Below are 22,965 nucleotides of genomic sequence, written 5' to 3'. Positions count from 1 at the left end.
AATGAGATCGATTGAATCACTAGTTATGTGCCCTATGGTATAGACATCTCTCTCTATGTACAACCCTCACAGCCGGGCAGCAGGCTTATCGTATACCACCCGGTTGACACACGTTCCCACGCCCTCGAGGGACACTTCCACCGAATCGCCATCCTTCAGCCACAGCTGGGGCTTGCGGCCCATGCCGACGCCTTGGGGTCTGGAGGGTCTGCGAGTTAGCTAGAGTCGAAAAAGAGGAGAGAGAAAGAGTAGACTCACGTTCCGGTGAAGATCAGATCGCCGGGCAAGAGCGTTGTGCCCTGCGACAGGAACGCAATAGTCTTGGCCACGCCAAAGATCATATCCCGGGTCGAGGACGACTGCACAGTCTGGCCATTCAACTTGGTCGAGATGTGCAGAGCGTTGGGGTCAGCGATGACACTGGACGAGACGATACCAGGCCCAAACGGCGCCCAGCCATCAAACCCCTTCCCCAGCCCCCACTGGCCCCCGCCGCGCTTGATCTGCCAGTCCCGGTGGGAGACGTCATTCCCGACCGCATAACCGAGGACATAGTCGAGAGCCTGGCTCTCCGGCACATTGCGGGCCTCCTTCCCAATGACAGCGACGAGCTCACACTCGTAGTCCAGTCCCTCGCCCTGCTGGGCAATGTCCGCGACGGGGATATCATCGACCGGACCCGCGATCGCAGTGACGGGCTTGAAGAACAGAACCGGGTACTTCGGGATGGGCAGGTTGGACTCGCGGGCGTGCTGCTCGTAGTTCAGGCCCAGACAGCGCACCGTGCCGATATCTTTGCGGGCGAGTGGTGAAAGCAGCAGCTTCACGTCGGCAATCTGGTCGGTCACGCGGTGCTGGCCGAAGATGTCGCCCTGGATGACCTTCGCGCTGGTGGCTGTTGCGATATCGCTCTTGCCGGCGGGGAGGATTGCGTCACCGTAGTAGACGTTGCCATCCTTGGCTAGGAAGCGGATGAGTCGCTGAAGATCGTCAGTAAAGAAAGAAATAAGGAGAGAAGAGGGTCACTTACTGAGAAGGACATGGCTGAGCGACTGAACATGGCGAGAGGGAAACGTTAAATAGTGGTCAGTAGGTAAACTCCCTCCGCCTCCGCCTTTGCCCCAAAGCCCCGGCGGGAAACGGAGCGCAGATCGTCCACCTCCCATCATCATGGCGCGGCTCTCCGGTCTGCAGCGCGAGGTGTTGTCCCTGTACCGCCAATGTCTGCGCGAGATCCGGAAAAAACCTACTGTAAGCGATCTTGCCTATCTTTATTTTCTTTCCTTTTTTTTGGTTCCCTCAGACTGAACATACCCAGGAGTCCAGAGCCAACTTCAAGGCCTATGCCCGGTATGTCGCACCCCCCTCTCATCTCATCGGTACAGTCCGACTAAGATGACCACCCGGCATTTCCAGCGCGGAATTCCAAAAACATCTCTCGGTGAACAAGAAAGACTTCGGAGCCATCGAGTACCTGCTGCGCAAAGGCCAGCGCCAGCTGGAGCTGTACGCGGCCCCGGGAATTCGCAATATCCGTTGATTGTTGATCCCGTGCGGTTCTCGTGCCTGGCCGTTGTCTACGGCGTTGCTCTCGTCCTGCTCACCGAAGAGAAATTGCTTCGCTGCCCTATGCGATGGGCTAGGGATCCGATTTTGCCCGAGAGCGGAGGGCGAGTCGAGTTTCCTTTCTGGTCAATTCCCATTTCTGTATATTAGGTCTGGTTTAGATTCGAGTGGAGGGGTTTATGAGTCTAGGATGCTTGTATCATTATTGGTCTAGGAGGGTCAACTTGGTTGTGCTGTGTACTATACCCCCAAAGAATATATATTTCCGAGTGTACCATATTCAACAGAAACCAGGCTCGCACATTAGATAAAGGTCCTTTGTTCCATAAGTAATTATCATCAATACACACGGCTCTGGCCACTAGGTCCTCATGGGCAAAGACCACCAATGAGCGTTGCTTAGTATTTTGCAAACCTATGCCCGCGTTATCGTGTTTGCCGCCCCCTAGAGAGACCCAGCCTCATCATGTATCTTCAAGTCCCACCACGCCTCAACATATTGCGACTACGCTGGTGCGTATGAATTCCACAGGAGGCATATAGGTACTAAAACTTTGTGCCCTGGGACCCAGCTTTAACTGCTTGGATCGCGAGTACTTTACAAATTTCAGTGTTCCAACCAATCTTAGATGCAGAAAGAGAGTATGGCCATAGCTGTTTGTACCACTCAGAGAAAGCAGTGTTGCTTGTTATTATGAGTGGACGCTGAGGATGTACCTGATGAAGAGGGTTTTATCCAGTCCACGGAAGAGAACCTTATATTTTCATCAGTCACCGATTGGGCAACGAACTACAAATCTGGCAGGCCCCAGGCTTTGGCCAGAACGAGGAAAAAAATAACAAGAAAAAAAAAAACTATTAAGACAGCGATTGTACATTCAGGATATAGCAACTGAACAAGACTTTTTTTGCGAGCACCTGCCTGTGGGTGAAAACCAATATGTTCAGCAGAAGACGTCCTTTACATTGTAACCACATCAAGTATGGCTGGCCCAGCCACGATATTATCATCACTCACGCCGCTCATACTACTCGTCAAGACAACGTAGCTCTGACCCTCGATACCTCCAGGAATAGTCACGACAAACTGACCATTATTAAGTGATTTGAGGGGTGTATAGACAGGCCCGGTGACCGTTATAAAAGCGGCTGACAGGGTCGAATTATTTGTGGAGTTAAATCCGGGACCAGCCATCAAAGTCGCCGTGGATCCGTTCATGACATTCCCAGTGGGAGTCATTGTGAGAGACGGGAAAGCTTTCACTGGAAGCTGCATGTTGCTGGAAGGACATGAAGTAATAAACGGCGAGGCAACCGTATAAACCTCATTAAAATCAAGGGGGTTGTCGAAAGGCTGGGGAAAAGGGACTTGGCCTTGTGCAGCCCGAAGGTAGGCATTGTGGCGGGCCTCGACAGTGAGGATGCTTCCTGCCGCAGTGAGATATGTCTTGTTGACGATAGAAGCAGCCGCCCCAAGGTAAGCACTGACTCCGACCCCTAGGCAGCAAGTGTTAATATAGCAAACCTCTGTTGGTATAGTGAGGGTGGGCTAATTACCCTCTAAGACATTTGCAAGTGAAACAAAACTCTTCGGGTCAGTTGCTGGGAACGAGTAGCTGCACTGTGCAACTGCTGGGGCACCCGCGGCTAGAAAGCGATTGTTAATGATTGATAATTGTAATACTTGGGCTCACATACCGCCTAGGGCGCTTGTCAGGAACTGGACATGAGTCTGTTCGTCTGATGCAACTTGTTGCAAATTGGAATAGAAAGGGTCCGGAAATCCAGCACTGAGAAAGTCCTGGTGAGTGTAGTTTTGAAGGCCCTGCTGATAGAAAGTTGCTTCGAGATGTTCAAGCGTCAATGCATAGTTGAGAATGGTTGCTATTCATTGTCACTGATCAGTACAGAAGGTTCCCCGTGGGATTTGAAAACATACCGTCATTGACCGCACGTTTCATAAGTGGTATGCCGTGGACAATACCAGCAGCAGCACCAACCAATGCACAATGACTGACCTTCATGTTCAATTTAGGATCTTTGACTAAGAATGAAAGAGCACAAGATAGTAATCTTAATTAATTCAGAAGAAAAAAAAATCGCGTCAAACCCGGGGGTTCAGGAGAAATTTGTACTCGTTCCGAGTCTGCTCTAGAGCAATCGATTGGAGTCAGTTGATGCTCGCGGAAACTTTACTTTCCGCAGCTATACGAAAATTATACTCTCAACCAGCAGGTCCTGTATACAATGAATGGTTCTTGATCTTTGCGTCACCACTCGCTTTCGCTAATAGAAAGTGCAAGAGGGTTGTTCCTTGGGCCGCCCGATGGGGATCCACCCTATGGGGTACTATGGGGATCGTCCCGCTATCATTGGCGGATCCCGATCGATTATCTTCAATGAACTACCAAGGATCTTCTCGGAGATACACTGTCGATATTTGGACGAGTTTCCATAAGCTTTATGGTGCCTGTCTAATTAGGGAATGACAATCAAAGTAACGTGACTTCTACGGCCGGAATAGGATAATCGATTTCTATTTGCGGATGAGAACAAAGCGTGAAACTTGGTTTGGATTTAAGCGAACATTCCAGCTCCTAGAATCCTTGGAATTGAATTCCTAGTAGATTAGAGAACAGCCTTCGGATACCTTGCTAACGAGAGCGACCGAGAACGAGAGCGAGAAGCTGAACTGCGATTATGAACAGTTGCGGTCCTTTCACCTAAGCTACGTCACCTGCTTCATCGTCAGCTACGTTCACGAGGAGATTTCGGGTGCCGTGATTAAACCATAGCATAAAAGAATATTCCGTTACTGTCCATATCAAGAAGTAAGACAATTCTTTCACCAATAGCTCGTATAATAGGCTCTACAGCCTTATTCAATCCGAAGACAAATGTCGAGGAAGGATTCTATCAGCCGGATAATACACCAAGCATTCCAGCACTCTCTAAATTCCACCCACAACTCCTGGTCGGAATGATAAAATAACCCAGACAATTCGTGACCTCCAAATCGGAATCTTTGGCTGCATTCGGTAGTAGCAGTGTATACCAGAATTCTCGCTTCCGACACTGAGACTAATCTTGGCATTCCGCTACCAGACCTAGGTCTTGTGTGTTTCTTCTTGTAACACAATTTAATTTCTCTTGTTGTGTACTACGAGGACAAGTATCATGAACATTTCCACTGTGCTTCCTATTAATTATTACGCAATACTCCATATATGGTCTGACCAACGCGGAGAAAGAGAAATCTCGAAATGACAAAGCAAACTTCAGTTCAGATAACCGGACAACAAAGCATGTCTAGAATGGACATGCAAAACGGCCAGCCAGTCGCAGTAAGGCCACAAATACTTTGATCTTGATCGAATCCAGCCAGTAGCAACAGCATCTCACATCAAAAAAAAAATGAGGTGAGCAGCCACACCGACTAGTGTAGCCTTCCTAGCGGCCAGTCATTGATTTACTGCAGGAGCATGACACCAATAACGGCAGCAAGGAAGCCAACCGCAGGCTGGACGCTTGAGGCGGCACCCGTGAAGATGGCGGGGCTGCTAGGAGTAGCAGCCTGGGTGGACTGACCAGACTGACCTGACTGACCCGACTGACCCGACTGACCGGACTGACCGGACTGACCAGACTGACCGGACTGACCAGACTGACCGGATTGACCAGACTGACCGGATTGACCAGACTGACCGGATTGACCAGATTGACCCGACTGGCTCGGACCGACAGTAGAGTTGCTACCACCAGTGCAGCCAGTGGTCAGGCGGCCATTCTTGGCACCAATCTGTAAGAGAAAGATATAAAGATTAGTAAAGAAAATGGGTTGTGAATCAAGAATCACCAAATGAGACGGGACGTGAGAACCGCTCGCTGCGGGAACAAAATCGCTGTTTTCAACGTACCTCGAGAATTGCAGGCCCGGCAATGATGTTGCTGTCAGAGACCTTGTCATTGGAAGAGGTGAGGACGACATAGCTCTGACCCTCAACACCACTGGGGATGGTAACGGAGTAGCCGCCATTAGAAGGAGTGACAGTAGCCCAGATGGGGCCAGTGACGGTGATGAAAGCGGCGTAGACAGACTCGCTGGCAACGAACCCCTTTCCTGTGGCGAGGGAGACATTGGATCCGGTCAGAAGGGTGCCGGTCGAAGTACTAGTCAAAGAGGGGAATGCCTTAACGGGCAGAGGAGGATTGCTGCTGGGGCAAGACACAATAAACGGAGAAGCAACCGTGTAGACTTCATCAAAGTCGAGGGGGTTGTCGAAAGGCTGGGCGAAGGGAACCTCGCCAGCAGCGGCGCGGAGGTAAGAGCTGTGTCGGGCCTCAACCGTCAGGATGGAGCCCGCGTCAGTGAGGTACATCTTGTTCGCGATGGAAGCAGCAGCTCCGAGGTAGGCGCTGACACCAACCCCCTCAAGGACGTTGGCGAGGGCCACAAAGCTGTCCACATCGGTAGCCGGGAAGGAATAAGTGCATTCAGCAGTGGCGGGAGCACCAGCGGCTTGTCAAATGTCAGTTTTGGCAGTCCCCGAACTTCAATTGAAGGAGGCTAAACTTACCCTGGAGAGCGCTAGTCAGAAAATTGACGTGCGTCTTCTCATCAGAGGCAACCGTCATAAGGTTGTCGTAGAATGGATCAGCGTATCCAGCATTGACAAAGTCAGAATGCGAGTAGTTCTGGAGACCCTGGGCATAGAAAGTCGCCTCAAGGTGCTCGAGAGTCAAAGCATAGTTGAGGATGTCGGCATCAGTAACAGCACGCTTGGAAACCGGGTTGGCTTGAACAACGCTGGCGGACGCTGCAAGAGCAGCGTAGAAAGCTGACTTCATTTTGTGGTTGGAGATGAAAATTTTGAATGGATATAAGAGGGCTGGGGTAATAATGGTTAGACAATGTTATCACAGTAACGAGCACGGCGTCAGTTGAGTTGGGGGTCCGATCACGATTTTATACCTCCTGGGATCAAAGACAGGAATGAGAGGATGGTCTCTTCCCCGGTTTCAGGCTTAAGTCTCCATGATTGTTTGCATGCTCTCCGAACGCTGCTCTGCGAACACTCGTTTCAAAATAAGGCTCTGCCCATGCCAGAGTAGATGCTTTTGCCTTATTCGGAAGCGTTACTTGCGCATACCTACCTGTTTAGGCAAATGGTCCGCTGGGAACAGCATCAACCCCACATCCCCAGATAAACAGAATAACAACTCGAAATGACTGGGAGCGTATATTATCCTCCGGAACAGATTAAAGACGGACCCTAACATGAACAATCGAGTTTATAGTGAAATTTGATAAGCTAAATCGGGTCGTCCCTACCTATGTACGAGGAAGAACAAAGAAAGGCTGGCTCACACCTGAAGAAGCAGCATGACTGTTGTAATGCGATCATTGCAAAGAAACTGATTAGACGAGTATGTTGCTCAATAGTACGTCACACGCAATGCACCAGCCAAATACAGCAGGGCGACCACTTCTCTATTATGAGAGATTATTTTCCAAAAGTCATAGTTTCAAGATTCCATAATCCTAGTCGGACTCTGGATGCTACTATGTTTTCTTTCATATTTATTTTCGCCTGAATTCAGGTTACTGTTTATGGTTAGTGACCATGCCAGGATCTACGGGAAGAGTGAAAGAGTTAGGGATCTGCACTATAAGGTCTGTGCGCTACGATCCGTTTTCTGTGGTTGCGATTCCCCAGAATGTCTGCATTCCTATTCCGTGTTACATAATGGGAGCTGATATTCAACACTAGGCGCACCGCGCAGTAGAGTTCCGAAAACAAATGAGCGCCAAACCCAGTATGCTGAGAGCCGAATACAGTAATACATCATATTCTTCTCGCTTTTCTCATATTAATTTATTCTAGAAAGTGCCCTTAAAAAGAGATTGGAAGCGACTAAAGATATTATTGCGCTGTCTAGCCTAGAAAACAGTCCAAAATACGGTGTCCGAGCTTGACGGCGCTCATACGTGGCCTGCTCAAGAGTACTCGTCTGTGTTTGTCCAGCTAATATCTCCCCATTTCTGTCCTGTTCGCCTCTAACCAAAGAGCTTTGTTCCTTTCTTATAAAGTCCACGTTAAAACAATTTTGCGATGACGACGCCATGGAAGAAGAGCCGACGTTGGCATTACATGAAGTTGGCGAGACCTTGAACGGTGTATTTCACGTGTAATTGCTATAAAAACCGTTTCCCGTCTTATCTGCTGTTCATACTCCTAACCAACAATCTGGCAGTGCATTACTCAAGCATGCGCCTCGATCTGAGCTTCGATCCAATCCCACAACTCTTTCCTCCTGCCTAATTTCAGTGCTTTGTAATTATTTTTCCCGAGGGTTTCGGGCCTGAACTCTCCCTCACGGGATGATGTAGCCGCCCTGCTGCTTTTCTGTGATCTCTGGGCTGAAGCTCGCATATAGTCTGGTATAGACACCCAGCTTTGGTGGATATAGTAGCCAATTTATGAAGAACACCATGAGTTTGGTCTGGGTGTTGTAGATCGAGGTCTTCAGGTTGCCTGAATTCTGAGTCACGCTATTGATGCCGTCCTTGCCATAGCGCTTCCCAGCCTCGTCAGCAACTATCCAGTTTGCTGCCTTGGACGTGGCATAGTTGGTGTACTCGCTGTGATATTTAGAACAATGAGACAATGAGACAATGAGACAATAAGACAATAAGACAATATTGTATTATTAGCTATGCTACTAGCCTTACGACTACCATTGAAGGCTTCAGCACGGGCCTAAAATCTCATTTATGAGAGAATCCAAAGCTAGTGAATAACAATAGAAGACAAAAAGACAATAAGATAACACTGTATTATTAGCTATGCCATTGGCACCAATCCATACTTTTGTCTTAGGTTTGAGGCTTTATAATCTCGGAAGTCCTCAGCCATAAGTGAAAGGGCTCCCGTGTTGTACACCAAAACTGAAGAAATATTGCGAATTCGACTGGACGCCAGCCAACCGATCGGAGTGATTCTCAAAACGGTAATTACACTGAACGATGCTTCATCAATCGAAAATATTGACATGCAAATAGTACAAAGTCATCCGATCATCAAATACTACCTTGACAGGGTGGCCCCCAACTGCCTGGAGCAGTGGGTCGACAACCTGTGGACGCGGATACTGCGACGCTATTTTTATTTGGACAAGTACGGCATCGAACGCGAGGCCCGAGTGGCCGAGAACAGCTTGATTCGTGCGAATGTCATTGTCTCGAAAGAACACAGCGGACAGTTTTGTCAATTTCTGTTTGTTGAGAGCAAGCGAGCTCCCCCCGCCAACCGAATGCCCTCTGAAAGATGGTGTGATAGGGCAGCTACTCAGCTTTCAAATTACATGGCAGCCTCAAGAGAACACCTGAAGACGCCATCAGAGGCCCCCAAACTCTTCGGAATAGTTTCGATTGGCCGTTATGTTCGATTCTACTCTATGGTCCAGGAGAGCAACTGCCTCATTCCCATCGACAACATCACCTACGACCTCAAAAAGGATTCCAATGAAATTGAAGATTTTCTAACTGAGTTTGAGAAGTGCAAGCTATGATTTTACTCTCCAGTCAAATGGAGTTTCGTGAAGATCGTTACTTCCTTTCGTGTACCATATTCTAGTCCTCTCAATGCATCTCACCCATCTGTTCGCTGTCATGTTAGTTGATCTATCTCTACGTTAAGATTTTCGCTCTGAATGCGAAATGTAGCTGCCCTCTCTATAGATAAAGCTCTTTTAACAGCCTCGTCTCTTCCATCTTCAAAAGGATCCACAGCACTCTTTCTTCCTTTCTCCACCCCCTCATCCTCGAGATTCGTCATTCCCCGCAAGACCTCCTTTTCTTTTTTTTTAAAAAAAAAATTTGGGCTAGAAGAAAGGCTGTGGATTAATGGATGAGCAAAGAAGCAATCTATCCACGAAAACCAAGCTACTGAAGTAACGCCACATGGTTGATTGAGCGTGAAATCCCAACACTTCTACTATCTGGGTCAGCTGCTCTTGGTTCCTATTGCTAGACGAACCATTCGGCGATTCTGTATAGATCTTTTAGCAACGTATCAACTACAGCGGATACTAGAATACACTCACGTCAAAGTCTCCAAAAAAAGCAATGATACCTTTTTCTGTGACTAGTCGCACGTAAGATGCAGAGAGAAGTCCGTCGTTATCTGTTTGGCCGATCCAAGCTGAGTCTGCAGTAGATATAGGACGTATTCCAAGAATTGCTCTTTCACCAGTGAGTACCAGGAACCCTCTCAGAGACTGGGGCTGAATGTTCATCATGACTTGACTTCCTGGTATTTTATAGCCAAAACTTGTGTTTAGTGCTTCATCCCTGGAGATAAACTCAAGCCCAGCGATAGATGTATACATCCCGTCATGTAGAACTGAGACAGCGATTCCAGTGAGAGATGTTGGAATGAGAACAGCTTGAGACTTTAGACTCTTCCTGCAAGATTCCTTTGGTCCTTGTAGCTTATTGTGGCACCGAAAAGACAAACAGGCACCACAAACTACTTCCCAGCGAAGCTTGTTGACCAAATTGTCTCTTCGCTTCGCCGAAAGAGCATTGTTGGAAGCCCTTGACATCACACACCTATCTCTTATCGACCGATTGTTGATCCATTGGAGCCGTCGTGCCCGAAGTCGAACATCTTCAAGATGGTTAGTATGGCGGTAAGTAGCTCTCCAGTCTCTCGATTTTGTGTTTTCTTCAGTCAAATAACTAAGAAACCCACGGTCCCCAGTCACCAGGAATCGTGTCTTCCAAAATGCCTGGCTTTTAAAAAGAGCCGCCATGGCTCTTGAGGAACACCGAAGCCTAAAATAGTCCACCGTAGGGAGGTAACTTGCTATTTCCAATCGGATCTCCACTGGAAGTAGATCGAAACAGTCTGGCAAGAAATCTATGTTTCTTATACGCCACTTGTTGCCCTTGGACAGCTTTGGCAAACCCTCCCTGGATTTGTAAACTCCACGAATAAGGGGTGGGCTGCCGAGACTTTGTGCCACTTTTTCCTTCCATCCAGGGTAGCTGTCCCCTGGAAGGACAGAATAGATTTAGCTTAATTACTCGTGATATCTTTATAATCGGAGACAAAATCAGCGTCTTACCGGAGTCAATTCTTAACGTGGCCAGATGCTTGCATGCTTCAAAAAGTATATCGAAGCAGAGTTCGCCGTGATTGAAATGCTTGAGGAGGAGTTCCCAGCAGCATCCATGAATTATGAAAGCAGTTGGTGGTACTTTCATCGCATCGTACAACAAGGTACCGAATGACTGTTCAGCGAGGTTTCGATAATACTTCAAATTTATGTCATTCCTGAGAACATCCGATAACTGAACTCCGCTCGGAGTCAGATATACTGCCCTCAATAAGTAAAAAGAATGAATTTATCTGCAATCTTCTGGAAAACTCACTTGCGCGGTAGCTCGATAGCCAAGGCCATTTGTCCTGTGTTTTCAATCCACAGATTTCTAATCCACAGGATATGCATTTGACTACTTCGCTGAATGATTGCATGATATCCTTACCTTATGGATGTCAAACACCAGACCGGGTTGAAGACACAAAGACAAACTGCTGGTGAAACAATAACTTAGAAGAATAGGTAACAGGTCTAGTGGTCATAATTACATAAAACTTTCTGATAAGTATTCCACGGGTAAGGCCTTCCTAGCCCATAATAGAAAATGGTTCCTTAATGCAAAATGGCTCGAAGTACATGTAGTCAAGCAACTAAATAGAAGGGCAGGGCAATTCCATACTGGAAAATAGCAGGTCTATATGAGGTTTACCACCATCTTCCGAGTACTTGCCATTCGGAATAAGACACAGAAATTTGGCATATGCAGGTACAGTAGTATTCGAAATCAGTTATACCGCCGCACTCTTATGACTTACAGAGTGTGGCGAGTCTTGCAGATTCATACTTAACGAGTGCCATTGAGGGATACGGCTGCTTAGCACGAAAATGATGGGGTGTAACATGGCTGATCATTTCCAAAATGGTAATTCTGCAACAAATGGAGCAGGAAACAGGCTAGATCGCCTGGTTTCCCGTGAGTTGTGTGCCGCGAAGGGAGGGGGGGGGGGGGGGGGGGGGCAGCAGTAGACGATGGAGCCTCAGAAAAGAGGCGAGGCGACTATCTAACATTCCGCAGAATAATTAGCTAGGCGTAGGTGGGTAATCTAAGTCGTGGTTGAAAAAGAGCGACTCCCCGCAGTAAGATGATCCCAGGTAGCGAGTCAACTACTATAGCTGGGCCCGCAATTTCTGATGGTCCGCAACATTTTCCTTCTTACATAGCACAGCACCCATCAATTATTTGCCCTGCGAAGCCCGCTCTATCTTTCCAATATGTCGTTAGTGTCTCTCTCATATTCAATTTATTACAAAGGTCCAAAGAACCGTCTACATATTAAGCATCTTCGGGTATTTACATTGAAGCAGAAATTGGACAAGGTGGATTCTTATGACTACAACGTGCTATTTTTTTTGCACTGTAGAAATTATACACCGCCAGATAGTGCACAGACGCCCAAAAAGAAGACCTGTAAGACTAGAGAATTTCAAGAACAGGGACAGTGATATTTGAAATCAGATTTACCTCTACACTCTTCGACTTTAATTCCCAAACCCTAATCTGAAACACGCTAATCCAGATATGGTATGTCCGTCGATCCCCCAGTTCCTAGAATAGAAGCTATATTTTACATGACGCGGGTGGGACCTTATCCTTGTAAATTATAGGAAAACTATACATACGATACCACTCTACCCCCTCTTTCTCTCCCCTAAGCAACAGCCTTCTTCCTCTATAAATGCCTCTTTCGCAACACCCTACACTAGGCTTGAAAATATGGCCCCGCGACTTGTCCCCTCAAAGTTGCTTCTAATTCGTGATATGATAGAGAGCCAGTCACTAACCACTACTCAAATAGCTGAAAAGGCTGAACGCAGCAACGTCACGATATTTAGTAAATATTCGCAGAAACTTGCGGCAGTTCGGCAGCGTCCACGCACCGCCTACTCGCATAGGTCGGAAACCAACTGTAACGCACATCCGGCCTATTAGGAGTCAGTGGCGACCATTGGTCCATTGAAGATCATTTGCTAGCCAGAAAATCGACGTACTAGGATTGTAATGATATCAGTTGGGTTTGAGGGCATTGATTGTCTCACAGTGGATACCACGAACGATCCGTGGAGAAGAGAATGTAACACACAAATGTGTCTGGTCCATCGGTGAAACCAAGCAAGCGTTTCGCGATCAATATGCAGAACGTCGGCTGGGAAGCCGAAGTTGAATCCAAGGCACAGTGGAGTCATGTGAATAATGGCTAGCCTATTGCTATGATTTCCTCCTACCAAATGGTAGCGATATCTCATATTTAATTTTCCATTTTCCATTCTCTTTAACTATTATTACTCCTTTTGTCTCTCCTTACCTAGTCTTTAAATCTCTTAATTCATTCATCATTCATTTACTAACAGCGGTTGCTTCGAACAGTTGTAGTAGGTCTCTATGAGGTTTAGAACAGATTGAATGAAGCTCCTGCGGGAATCCTGATAGTTTTAGTGACAAGGATGAATATTTATTCATTCTGAGATCTCCTAGGGTAGTTATTATCATGTTATGTCGGACTCCACATTGCCTACCATGGTATTCCACTTATACTTATTATTTCCTCCCATCTGTGCGAAACGATGATGTAATACGGGAAAATAGAGTATAGACTATGTTCTAGAAGCGGGCCGTAAGACGTCATTTCGCGCATCGTAGTTCTCATGTGCCGAATATTTAATCTCGCCGCGCTTTGGGATGATTATTTCACCTGTCATAAGACCCTCGATTAATCCATTTCCTCAGGGTGGGAAATATCGAAAACACCTCGTGGAAACCCCTCAAAGGCTTAAAAGAAGAAATGTCTGACCATGCTGCCCAACAACCAGTGGACGATATGTCAAATTCAAAGGGGGCCGACGGTACGCAAGAAATAGTAGCCGCGTATGAACATCAAGCCGAAATTCAAAGGGCAAAGGCCCATGCAGCCGAAGAAAAAGAACAATGGGAGGATTACGATTAATACGTGGACTTCGCTGAGCAGTACGAAAACAAGGCAAACGATTTTCGCTATCAAGTGTCCGGCCATTACGAAAAAAGAACTGAAACCCCCATACCCAGCCAAATCAGCGATAGCGATCAGAAATCGAATCATCAATTATGATTTGCTTGCTCTGATGAGTTGGTTCCTGTCAAGAATTGGATGCATCACGTTATCCCTCTATATTTCCCATTTTGTACTAGTCTTTATTAGTCATTTTGCCCTCTAAATTGTTGCGCATTCCCAGATTTATTCTAATCAGAGAAATATTCAATCGTGTATTACAATTCCGTTTAGGGTAATCGTGCTGTCGATTTTTGACAGTTCCCTTTAAAGTATTATCGTCTCGTGCGTACGCAAGGTGTCTGGTCTTTGTGTTATGTTCTATATTCCATGTCCTGGATTGTGCTTCAATATACATACGCCAAATTATATTTCAAAATGAGAGAAATTTATGCTCTTTGCGAATGAATAATATAGATACTAGTTCATTCATTCACATGCTGGCTTTTCGGGACATGCGCATATTTGCCACTCGTAGCCGGTAATGATGAACTCTGAACCAATGACAGGATTCAGTGGTATAACGTATTAGAGTACTGGACGTCTGGTCATCAACGGTCGTCTCATTTCCACAATAATAATGTGTGAGTGGCTAGATCGGCTCATAGACTCCATCCGACGGGCCAAGGGAATAAAAACCACAACATAATCGCGACGTCCGTACGTCTAGTTCAGTGAATCTTCCAGAAATCTATTAACGATGCTCATCCCTGGAAGGTGGTCTCCTACCTATGATCCCATACTTTGTGACAAAGCATGTCACTCGCGCTTTGTTCATTTCGATCGGCATCACCGCTACATTTCTACTACTTTTGGATTCATTAAAAACTATATCACAGTAAAGACAACGTGGTCTGGATTATATGGTGCAATCCAGACGCTTCGTGTAGGAGCTATAGCTGCAGGTGCTAGTTACGGTGTCGTATATGGAATTGATCATTCCAACCTTCAATGAATAACATATTTTTGACCACAACTATTCTTTAAGGAGTACATTATTCGTTCTCGTTAGTCCTACTTTAGGGCAGAATTTTCCCTGTGATTGCATGAAAGAGCCGCTGACTACGGACAAGTGCCCGAGGGCTACTTCTGATCTCGCGGACACTACTTCCATTGGAGACTTCGATAGTGACTATTTACACGAAAGAGACGATGTAAAAAAGCTGCACCTGATCCGATCAAGATCAAGCAGGTGTCTTCTTGTGAATTGGATGGCTGTTGTCCGTTTTGCTTAATTAAGTCATGAGAAGCGAGGTTCGAAGTATATAGCGTCCAGTGAGATTGACATCAATGGTGGCAAGATCTGTCATTTCAGGCGCCTTGCCGCCGCCATCATAATAAAAGACTTCATCCGTACTATGAATACCAGCATTTGCAACTATAAAGGGAATTTTGCCAGTCGGAGAGAACGAAACTGCGTCTTGGAACAGAGGATTAACGAAGGGAGACATTGCTAGTTTAACCGTAGGCATACCTGGTAAGCTCTTCTTCCAGCTTGTTTCCTCTCCGAAAATCACGGTCGGCGGTTACGAGTATCGCTCCACATATAGTGTAAGTAGTCGGTGGCCGAAATAGGGTCATTTGGTACCGGCCTACTTTGCTGCGATAAGGGCACGAACATATGCCTCTCCAAGGCCGTTTGCACCTATTAAGTTTGATCAGGCTCATCTTTGGTATATTCAGGGGTTCTCGAAGGACGCTTACCACCAGTGACAATGGCAGTCTTGTCATTGACACTTTAGGAGACAAAATCCACGTTGCAGTCAACAGGAGAAGTGTAGCTGAAGCTAGTCATCGTGAGGATCGCTTTTTGAGAATAAGAATGAATTGAATTCATGGAGGAATCAGTAGATACTTTCTTATAGAGGGGCAACTTTCACCTTTAATAGCCTCCGCTATTTGACTAATTCTATTCATGGAATGAATGTGGAGACGCTTCAATCGACACTAATATGAGTTGCTTATGCTCTAAATTTTTGTTCGAACTTGAAATTAAGGGACAAGACCCATTGACAAACCCTATCCTCTCCTCGAAACATTTCTATGTAGTCGAGTAAACATGGAATGGCTAAAGTAACAGCATTGCCGCTTCATTCTCGCCTATCCAAATAATACATTATCAAATGCAAGTTTCCAACTCTAAACTCTTATACGTTTTGTACTAATTATGTAGCGCGTGGTACACTGAGACGAACTTAGTGAGAGTAGGGGTTTACCCTCCGTGCAAAGGGATTGTCTCTGTTACAGTATCAAGAATTTGTACTTGTAGGATTACTTCATTCCGGCGCTGACTGAAGGGATGACCGCCCAGATACAAGTGGGTACAGGTGCATATATATGTGCGTATTCAAGAATTGTCAAATGAAACTGCTGTTGGAAAGCTCGCTCGCTCGCTTTCTGGAAGTTCTAACGAAAGGGTTGCCAATGCCAATACGTCCGACGATATTTTGTCGCACTTATTAAAGTCGCAATTGATGACAACCCATTGGCTCATAACATTCGTTTATGGCTTTCTGTCTGCCACTGGTTATTCATGCAACTCATACCTTAGGTCTGAAACCCCAGCCGGCTTCTCGAACTTCGCATCTTCGAATCCAGCCGGTTTTTCATAGGCCGGGTCTCGGGCCGCTGGCTTCTCATAAGCAACATTCTGCTCAGGTTGCGGTCGCCCTTGTGCGTCTATGTTGCCGAGTCCTATTGTGCTATCTGCCCCAGGACTCTCTGCGGTTCTTTTTCGTTGCCGAAGGAAATAGACCGCAAAAGCAATGACTGCTATCACTCCTGCAGCAACACCTACACCAATTCCAGCCTTTGCTCCACTCGAAAGATTTGAAGGCGAGGATGAGGGTAAAGGTGAGGGTGAGGGTGAAGACAAATTTGAAGAGGGCGAGGACGAATTTGAAGACGGCGGCAACGGGGACGGGGACGGGGACGGGGACGGGGACGAGGACGAGATTGCCGGCACTTCTCGCGCAAATGTTTGGTTGATATGGATCGCATATGGAGTGTCGCAGCAGTCCCTATTATTCGAACCACAGCACCAGTACGTAGAAGTGGCCTGCCCATCGCAGGGAGTCATTTCAACAGTTCTGTTTATAGAGCCATAGTCCTAGTTATTTCAGTTCTTGCGGTCAGCATTTCCGTGTACATAGTAGCAATGACCGAATCCGCATGCGACATACATTTGGGTCGAGGCAGACATCCAAACAGCCTCCAGTAGACCAGTCAATAGCCGTGCACGAATCCCGCCAGTAAGCAAGCGTGTGTGACCCATCGCTGTCGAGAATTGAATTCAAACAAAGGCCATTCGGGAGACAATGGTCCGCGGTGAATCCGTAGCTCTCATTACCGCCGAATGGATTGGTGCGATTGGTAGCACAACACATATATGTTCCGCCATTCGAGTATTTGCATGGCTCAGTAGTGAGATCGTTGGGATCTACGCTGAATCGGTCTGGATAGTAGCACGGGACGGTGGTTATTCCGAAGGGCGCAAAGATCAGAAGTGTAAAAAAGAAGATAAAACGATCAAGCCTGCGAAATTGCCGCATAATTCATAGGTCGAGCGACGAGGGCTTGACCCTGAAGTAAAGAGGGCGACGGAAAGCAAATAGGCAAATAGACGGCCGGAAGAGGTGGCTGAAAGAACGTGAAGAACGGTTCCAAAAAACTGGGCAAGTTAATCTTGAAATAGGGGAAGCAGTGGGGGCCAGCTGAGGGAAAGAGCCCAAATCCTTGATCGTTCTGGTCATTAGGCCCCCCCCCCCCCCCCTTCTCCCTCCCGAGGGTACAGGTCAGCTGCCAACTACGGAACGTTCATTATAGACTGTGACTCACACTAGTCCAGATTTGGTTAGACTACATGAGTCATGTAAGTCATGTGATCGAATTCCCATACATGAGCTTCCTACTTCCACGCTCGCACTTCTCTCTGCCCACTACCGCCTTATAGATCGGAATAGAAGTTTTTTATAGGAATAGAAGTTTTCTATATACTTAAGTTGTTAACATTTCATCTAACCTCCTAGAGCATCCTTATACACATCGCAGTTTTAGGCATCTTAGTCTTAGTCTTTCTATAGGTATTAAGCGAGGAAATATCGATTTGCTTATTTACTTCCTATCGTAACCCTTAATCTTATAGAACGCCTTACTAGGCATAACAATATATGATTCATTCTTTTAAAATTAGTATAACTGCTTTAGATACTATATATATAAAGAGATAGGAAAAAAAGAAGATTTTTAGGGCTAACATAGATAGTGATAGTTATCCGTAGGCAATAATTTAGGTACGTGCTCAGTATACTTCAATGTAATTATTCTGTTAAATACGCTAGTAAAAAATATTAGCGAGTCCTTGGTCCCGATTGCTTGCTTTTAGCGTCATTTGTAGTCGGGACCGAACGCTCTGCAATTGGCATGTCAGATATACACTCCCCTCTCCCGAGCCTTGTGCTTCACAGCCTCATTATGTAATCAGAACTGTTGAGGTAACGTATTCGGCAAGCGAGTGGGTCAGGCCAAAACACCATAGTAAATGCGATATTTCACATCTCGATATCTCAACAACAATAGCTTGATATAGAATTTTAATGATACCCTGGTACTATTTAGGGCATATCTAGTCTTCTTGTGGAGTTTTAAGAGATTCTAACATCTAAAGGTTCATATATATATCTAGTACACGGTCATGGTGTAATTTTTGGTAACGTAGTAAAATAATTATTTAACATCGATTCAAGTCAGTCTATACTATTTCTTATGTTTACAAACAATTCCATACCAATTATCAACGGATATTAACTAGTGGTCGTTGAGATATCGAGATATGAAATATCGCATTTACTATGGTGTTTTGGCCTGACCCATTCGCTTACATGACCCATTCGCTTACGGGTTACGTTAGTTAGGTACAGTCTGCTGAGCAAATAGTACAAAGTCGTGAACAGAAGGCAATTTACAAACATTGAAGCAGGGATCAGTGTGATATATTCGTATTCGTATTTGGTGGGATTTTGCATTTCTGAATATGAATCTGAATAAAGTTCTCATGATTCGTAGTACTTTTGTAGTTCGTCAGGCGTACATAGGCTCCGGGGGTTGGAAAAACCAAGAATCAATTTCCGATACGCCACCAGACAGTAGGTCAGCGTCGACCTTCCAGAACACCGCCCTTCTCAACGTGGCTTATTAGGCGTTTGATGTGATGAGATTTGAGTGGGTAGTGTTTTTTCCCCTATTGGGTCCACCTAGCAATGGCGGCCATGCTGATATGTCGACGAGTCACATCGCATCAGACTATAGACGCTGCGCCAAATTGGCTTCCCGCCAGAAGTGCTTTCCTCTGCGTCGAGCTGTGCGTCGTCGAGCTGTGCGTCCAGCGCGCTCACCGAGCATTCTTTGCGTGTTTGTATAGATGGGTGCTAGGGGGATGCGGGTGTAGAAGTGGCCAGACGGCGCTAAATACACGGTAGGCGGAGGGTGCACTTTATACATGTTCTGTGCGCACAAACAACCTCATTTTATTGAGTATTGCTTCTTCAAAGGCAATAGATCAAACGATTAGGTCTCCGAGTGAGCAGGTCAGGGCGGCACAGTGACTCGGGCATATTACAAAGAATATCCGGGTATGCAGCGGGCAAAGTCTCAATGTGTCAAACAATGAAGGAATCCTTGTTCTCGATCTTTGGCCCGCAGCTGTCCGATGACCGCTGTTGATGTTATGGATGACTAATATCATAGCAAATCGGGCGCCGAGAATGGCGTCCGAGGTACGTAGGATCCTATTTTCGACGCCCGATTTACCGTCGCCTAGCGTTGTGGCGTAATGATGCTTTGCAATTGTCCAGGACTCCTAGAACATTCAACAAATTTATCAGCGAGTTTGTGTTGCTCATCCAAAGAAAGTGGTGGACGATGCCAGCAGCTTCTAGATGCTTCCACATACTTCTCCCACTCTTTCACCTTCAAGTATAAAGAGAAGCTCCCAGTCTATGGAAACAAACACCAACATCAACTTTGATCATCTCTAGATCACAAACAACAACCCAAAATCATGGCCTTCCTCCCACGCTTCACCGAGCTCTCGCCTCTGTTCCGTCTGCTCGACGACTACGAGGCCCACCGCACCCGACCCACATGTCCTCGTTCTACTAGACCATCTACTGCATCCACCAAGACCCCGCCACCCACCTTCAGTCCCGCCTTTGACGTGCGCGAGCTGGACGATGGCTACTATCTCGACGGCGAGCTGCCAGGCGCGGTCCAGGGCAACATCGATATTGAATTCAGCGATCCCCAGACCCTAACCATCAAGGGCCACACGGATCGGGAGTATGCCGCATCCACCACCACCAACAGCAAAAAAGACATCAAGTCTGCTCCTCGATGGCGTCAGCCTACCGTCCAAAATGAGGACGAGGATGAAGATGCTCAGTCCAATACTGGTACTGATACCACCACCACTACCGAACCAGCCTCAAATCCTGACTCCCCATACCACTACTGGGTCTCAGAGCGATCAATCGGCAACTTCCAGCGCACATTCACTTTCCAAACCCGGGTAGACCAGGATGCCGTACGGGCTAATTTGAAGAATGGGATTTTGTCAGTGTTCGTGCCGAAGGAGGCTGCACCGCGGACGAAGAAGATCCGTGTGCTGTGATGGATAACGAACGGCTCATGATATACGTGTATTGATTGCATGGGCTAGGCGCAGTCTTTTTTGGTCATCTCATTTCATGGCATTCATGTACTGTGCTATTTACTTTTATCATGGTCTGGTCTAATTTAATCGGAGTTGATTTTGGCAAAATGGGCAATGACGGTGTAGACTAAGAATGTTGCTTATAGTGCATTTGTAGTCTAGCGGTTGTTCTGCCCCAATTCTTGAGCAACACTTTCAACTTGTCTGCTTCTAGCAAAACCCCCCTGTTCTAATTGTATATCTCGATTACTTGTTGGAGTTGATGATCATCTTCGTAGCGTTCCAAGGCGTCTGCTTTCCAAGTCTCCCAATGGAAATCACTAGTGATTCCCATAGCTCCCAGAAATCCGGAAAAGAGCCCAAGGAATCCTTCCCAATCTGCGAGGTCATAACCACAACAAAATCGGAATCTGTGGATGAGTCGACCATTTCTGACAATTCTTCCGAGATCTGGATGCCCTTTTGCTTCGAAACACTCCGCAAAAAAGGTTTCGTCTTCACCGATGGAGTTTTCACTCGCATAAAAATCAGAAACGGGGAGTAGGACAATTGGTGAATTGAATGCTGCTGACTTGGAATCCGTATGGGCCCACTCCCAGTCGATGATTCCGGTGATATTTAATTCATCGTCAACAAGTATTTGGTCCCCCTTCTCGTCCGCATGCTTCAAGTAGAACTTTCCGTCGTCAAGATGACTATGAGAGCAAGCTTCTGAGACTTTGTCTAAGAGAAACCGATGAATCAAAAACGCATCGACTGCCCGGTCGACGTACGACTCCTGTCGAAGGATCAAATCTAAAATTAATTTGATATGTGCACTGAAGTACTCTTCAGTGGAGAAGAAAGGGCCGAGCGCTTTCATCTGAGACCCATGATAATCTGTCAAGGACTCTCGAGCAAATGGTCCAATATCACGAGATCCAGGATGGTGCATAGAGCCCGTCATCGCGAAAGGATGAGCCTTCAGCTCTATGTAGACGTCCGCAAGCTGACTTGCCACCTTTCTTCTCTGCTCAGGAGTGGTAAGAGACCAGCGCAAAGAACTTCCAGGCAGCTTTTCCATGAGGATATATCCAACGCCAACAGGGTTCGTTTCACAAAAATTATAGTCAAAAACTTTGGGAACTGGGACTTGAGTTTCACCAAGAAACTGCAGGGTTGAAACCTCGCTGCGAAGAATGTAATCTCGTAGCTCTGCTGGCGGCGAAGTGGCGTTGGACCTTCGAATACGCGCTAGCCAACTGATTCCATCTTCGAATGATATCTCGATGTGATAATTCATCCCCCCCATAACCGAGCTTCGTGTTGATCTATCATACTGAAGGTCGTGGGGTATGGAGCAGGTGAGGCCTCCCCGAAGAGCGGAGGCTCGAGAAATGAGCGCAGAAATGTTGATTTTATCAATAAGTGTGGTGATCTCATCCCGTTCGGCTTTCCTGGCGGCGGGGTCGTATTCAGCTTCTTCCTGTCCACAGAAATTAGCATGTCCCATAACACCGTTATCTTTGACTTACCTCCCATCTTGGACAGGTGTGGTATTTTGGTCCCAGATGTTTCGCACAAAGATGGCGATTGCATAGAATGCATTCCCCGTATGTGCGGACAGAGACTTTGTTGCAGTTTTCAAGGTCACATAACCACATCGTCATTTGCCAATATTGGTCTAGCTCTCAAGTAGACAGCAGAGGCAGAGAAGGTGACCGGGACTTCTATCTACGTCTGGAGCCCTTACGGCATGTATCGCGTGAATTTTAATTGAGTCTGATGAGGAGAAACTGGAATTATGAGTACACCGCCACCGCCTCAGAACAAGCCATGTTCTACATGTAAACTACACTGCCCTCTATAGAGGTATGACTTGTCGGGGATGCGTGCGACCCCGCTTTGAAATCAAATATAAGCTAGAATTAGCGGGAAATAAAGACGTCAGCCTCAGATCTATCAGATCCATCGCCGGGTCGTAGACGTGTAACTTAGCAGTACATACATACACACACACGTTCAGTCATGTGAAGGGTCTGTCCTGCATGCCAGCAGCAAGGGTCATGGAAAAAAACCACTCCCCCTTGCTGCGTTGCCTGCGGAATAAAACCAGCCACATGGAGAGAGGCATTTCGGACCAGCCATCCATGCCGCTGATTGGAGTCTGGGCTAGCGCGGAGGGCTGTACTCGTGCAGCGTCGCACATGGGATAGATTATTCTACGACATGTACACACGGATAGAATGACGGTCAAAAAAATCAAATAGAAGTGGGAATTTCGCAGCTCGTCAACACATCATATGGAACAAACGCCGGGCCTGAGCACAACCCGTGTACAACGCAACGCCAACGCTCCCCTGTGGGAGGAATGGGAACCTGGCCCCCGTAACGCGCCACCGAAAGACAAGGGTATCCCATGAAAAGAAAAAGAACAGAACAAAACAACCTGCGCCGGGTAACCGAAAATAAAAAGCAGGGGGGACGAACGCCTATAAGAAATCACAAAACTTTTAGAGG

At 46.7% G+C, this 22,965-nt stretch overlaps 7 protein-coding genes across 7 annotated transcripts; 3 read left to right on the top strand and 4 right to left on the bottom strand.

The window, feature by feature from the left end:
- Nucleotides 1-66: 66 nt before the first annotated feature.
- On the bottom strand, nt 67-1,060 carry PFLUO_LOCUS1947 (uncharacterized protein; the record flags this gene model as incomplete). Its single annotated transcript, XM_073779038.1, has 3 exons — nt 67-199; nt 259-980; nt 1,031-1,060. The coding sequence occupies 3 exons, from the start codon at nt 1,058-1,060 to the stop codon at nt 67-69; spliced, it is 885 nt and encodes a 294-aa protein (XP_073636033.1).
- Nucleotides 1,061-1,170: 110 nt separating this feature from the next.
- PFLUO_LOCUS1946 (uncharacterized protein) lies at nt 1,171-1,540 on the top strand (the record flags this gene model as incomplete). Its single annotated transcript, XM_073779037.1, has 3 exons — nt 1,171-1,251; nt 1,304-1,350; nt 1,417-1,540. 3 exons carry the CDS (start codon nt 1,171-1,173, stop codon nt 1,538-1,540), a joined length of 252 nt encoding a protein of 83 aa, XP_073636032.1.
- Nucleotides 1,541-2,527: 987 nt separating this feature from the next.
- Nucleotides 2,528-3,527, bottom strand: PFLUO_LOCUS1945 (uncharacterized protein; the record flags this gene model as incomplete). The annotated part of the gene is made up of 4 exons (XM_073779036.1): nt 2,528-3,063; nt 3,124-3,213; nt 3,265-3,450; nt 3,506-3,527. 4 exons carry the CDS (start codon nt 3,525-3,527, stop codon nt 2,528-2,530), a joined length of 834 nt encoding a protein of 277 aa, XP_073636031.1.
- A 1,508-nt stretch (nt 3,528-5,035) lies between these two features.
- Nucleotides 5,036-6,414, bottom strand: PFLUO_LOCUS1944 (uncharacterized protein; the record flags this gene model as incomplete). Its single annotated transcript, XM_073779035.1, has 3 exons — nt 5,036-5,365; nt 5,484-6,085; nt 6,144-6,414. 3 exons carry the CDS (start codon nt 6,412-6,414, stop codon nt 5,036-5,038), a joined length of 1,203 nt encoding a protein of 400 aa, XP_073636030.1.
- A 1,527-nt stretch (nt 6,415-7,941) lies between these two features.
- Nucleotides 7,942-8,483, bottom strand: PFLUO_LOCUS1943 (uncharacterized protein; the record flags this gene model as incomplete). Its single annotated transcript, XM_073779034.1, has 2 exons — nt 7,942-8,209; nt 8,437-8,483. 2 exons carry the CDS (start codon nt 8,481-8,483, stop codon nt 7,942-7,944), a joined length of 315 nt encoding a protein of 104 aa, XP_073636029.1.
- Nucleotides 8,484-8,619: 136 nt separating this feature from the next.
- On the top strand, nt 8,620-9,138 carry PFLUO_LOCUS1942 (uncharacterized protein; the record flags this gene model as incomplete). The annotated part of the gene is made up of 1 exon (XM_073779032.1): nt 8,620-9,138. One exon carries the CDS (start codon nt 8,620-8,622, stop codon nt 9,136-9,138), a length of 519 nt encoding a protein of 172 aa, XP_073636028.1.
- A 10,677-nt stretch (nt 9,139-19,815) lies between these two features.
- PFLUO_LOCUS1941 (uncharacterized protein) lies at nt 19,816-20,424 on the top strand (the record flags this gene model as incomplete). Its single annotated transcript, XM_073779031.1, has 1 exon — nt 19,816-20,424. One exon carries the CDS (start codon nt 19,816-19,818, stop codon nt 20,422-20,424), a length of 609 nt encoding a protein of 202 aa, XP_073636027.1.
- Nucleotides 20,425-22,965: the final 2,541 nt, after the last annotated feature.

This window comes from Penicillium psychrofluorescens, assembly GCF_964197705.1.
Source record: "Penicillium psychrofluorescens genome assembly, chromosome: 1".
Taxonomy (NCBI): Eukaryota; Fungi; Ascomycota; class Eurotiomycetes; order Eurotiales; family Aspergillaceae; genus Penicillium; species Penicillium psychrofluorescens.
This window is presented reverse-complemented; position numbering and strand designations above follow the sequence as displayed.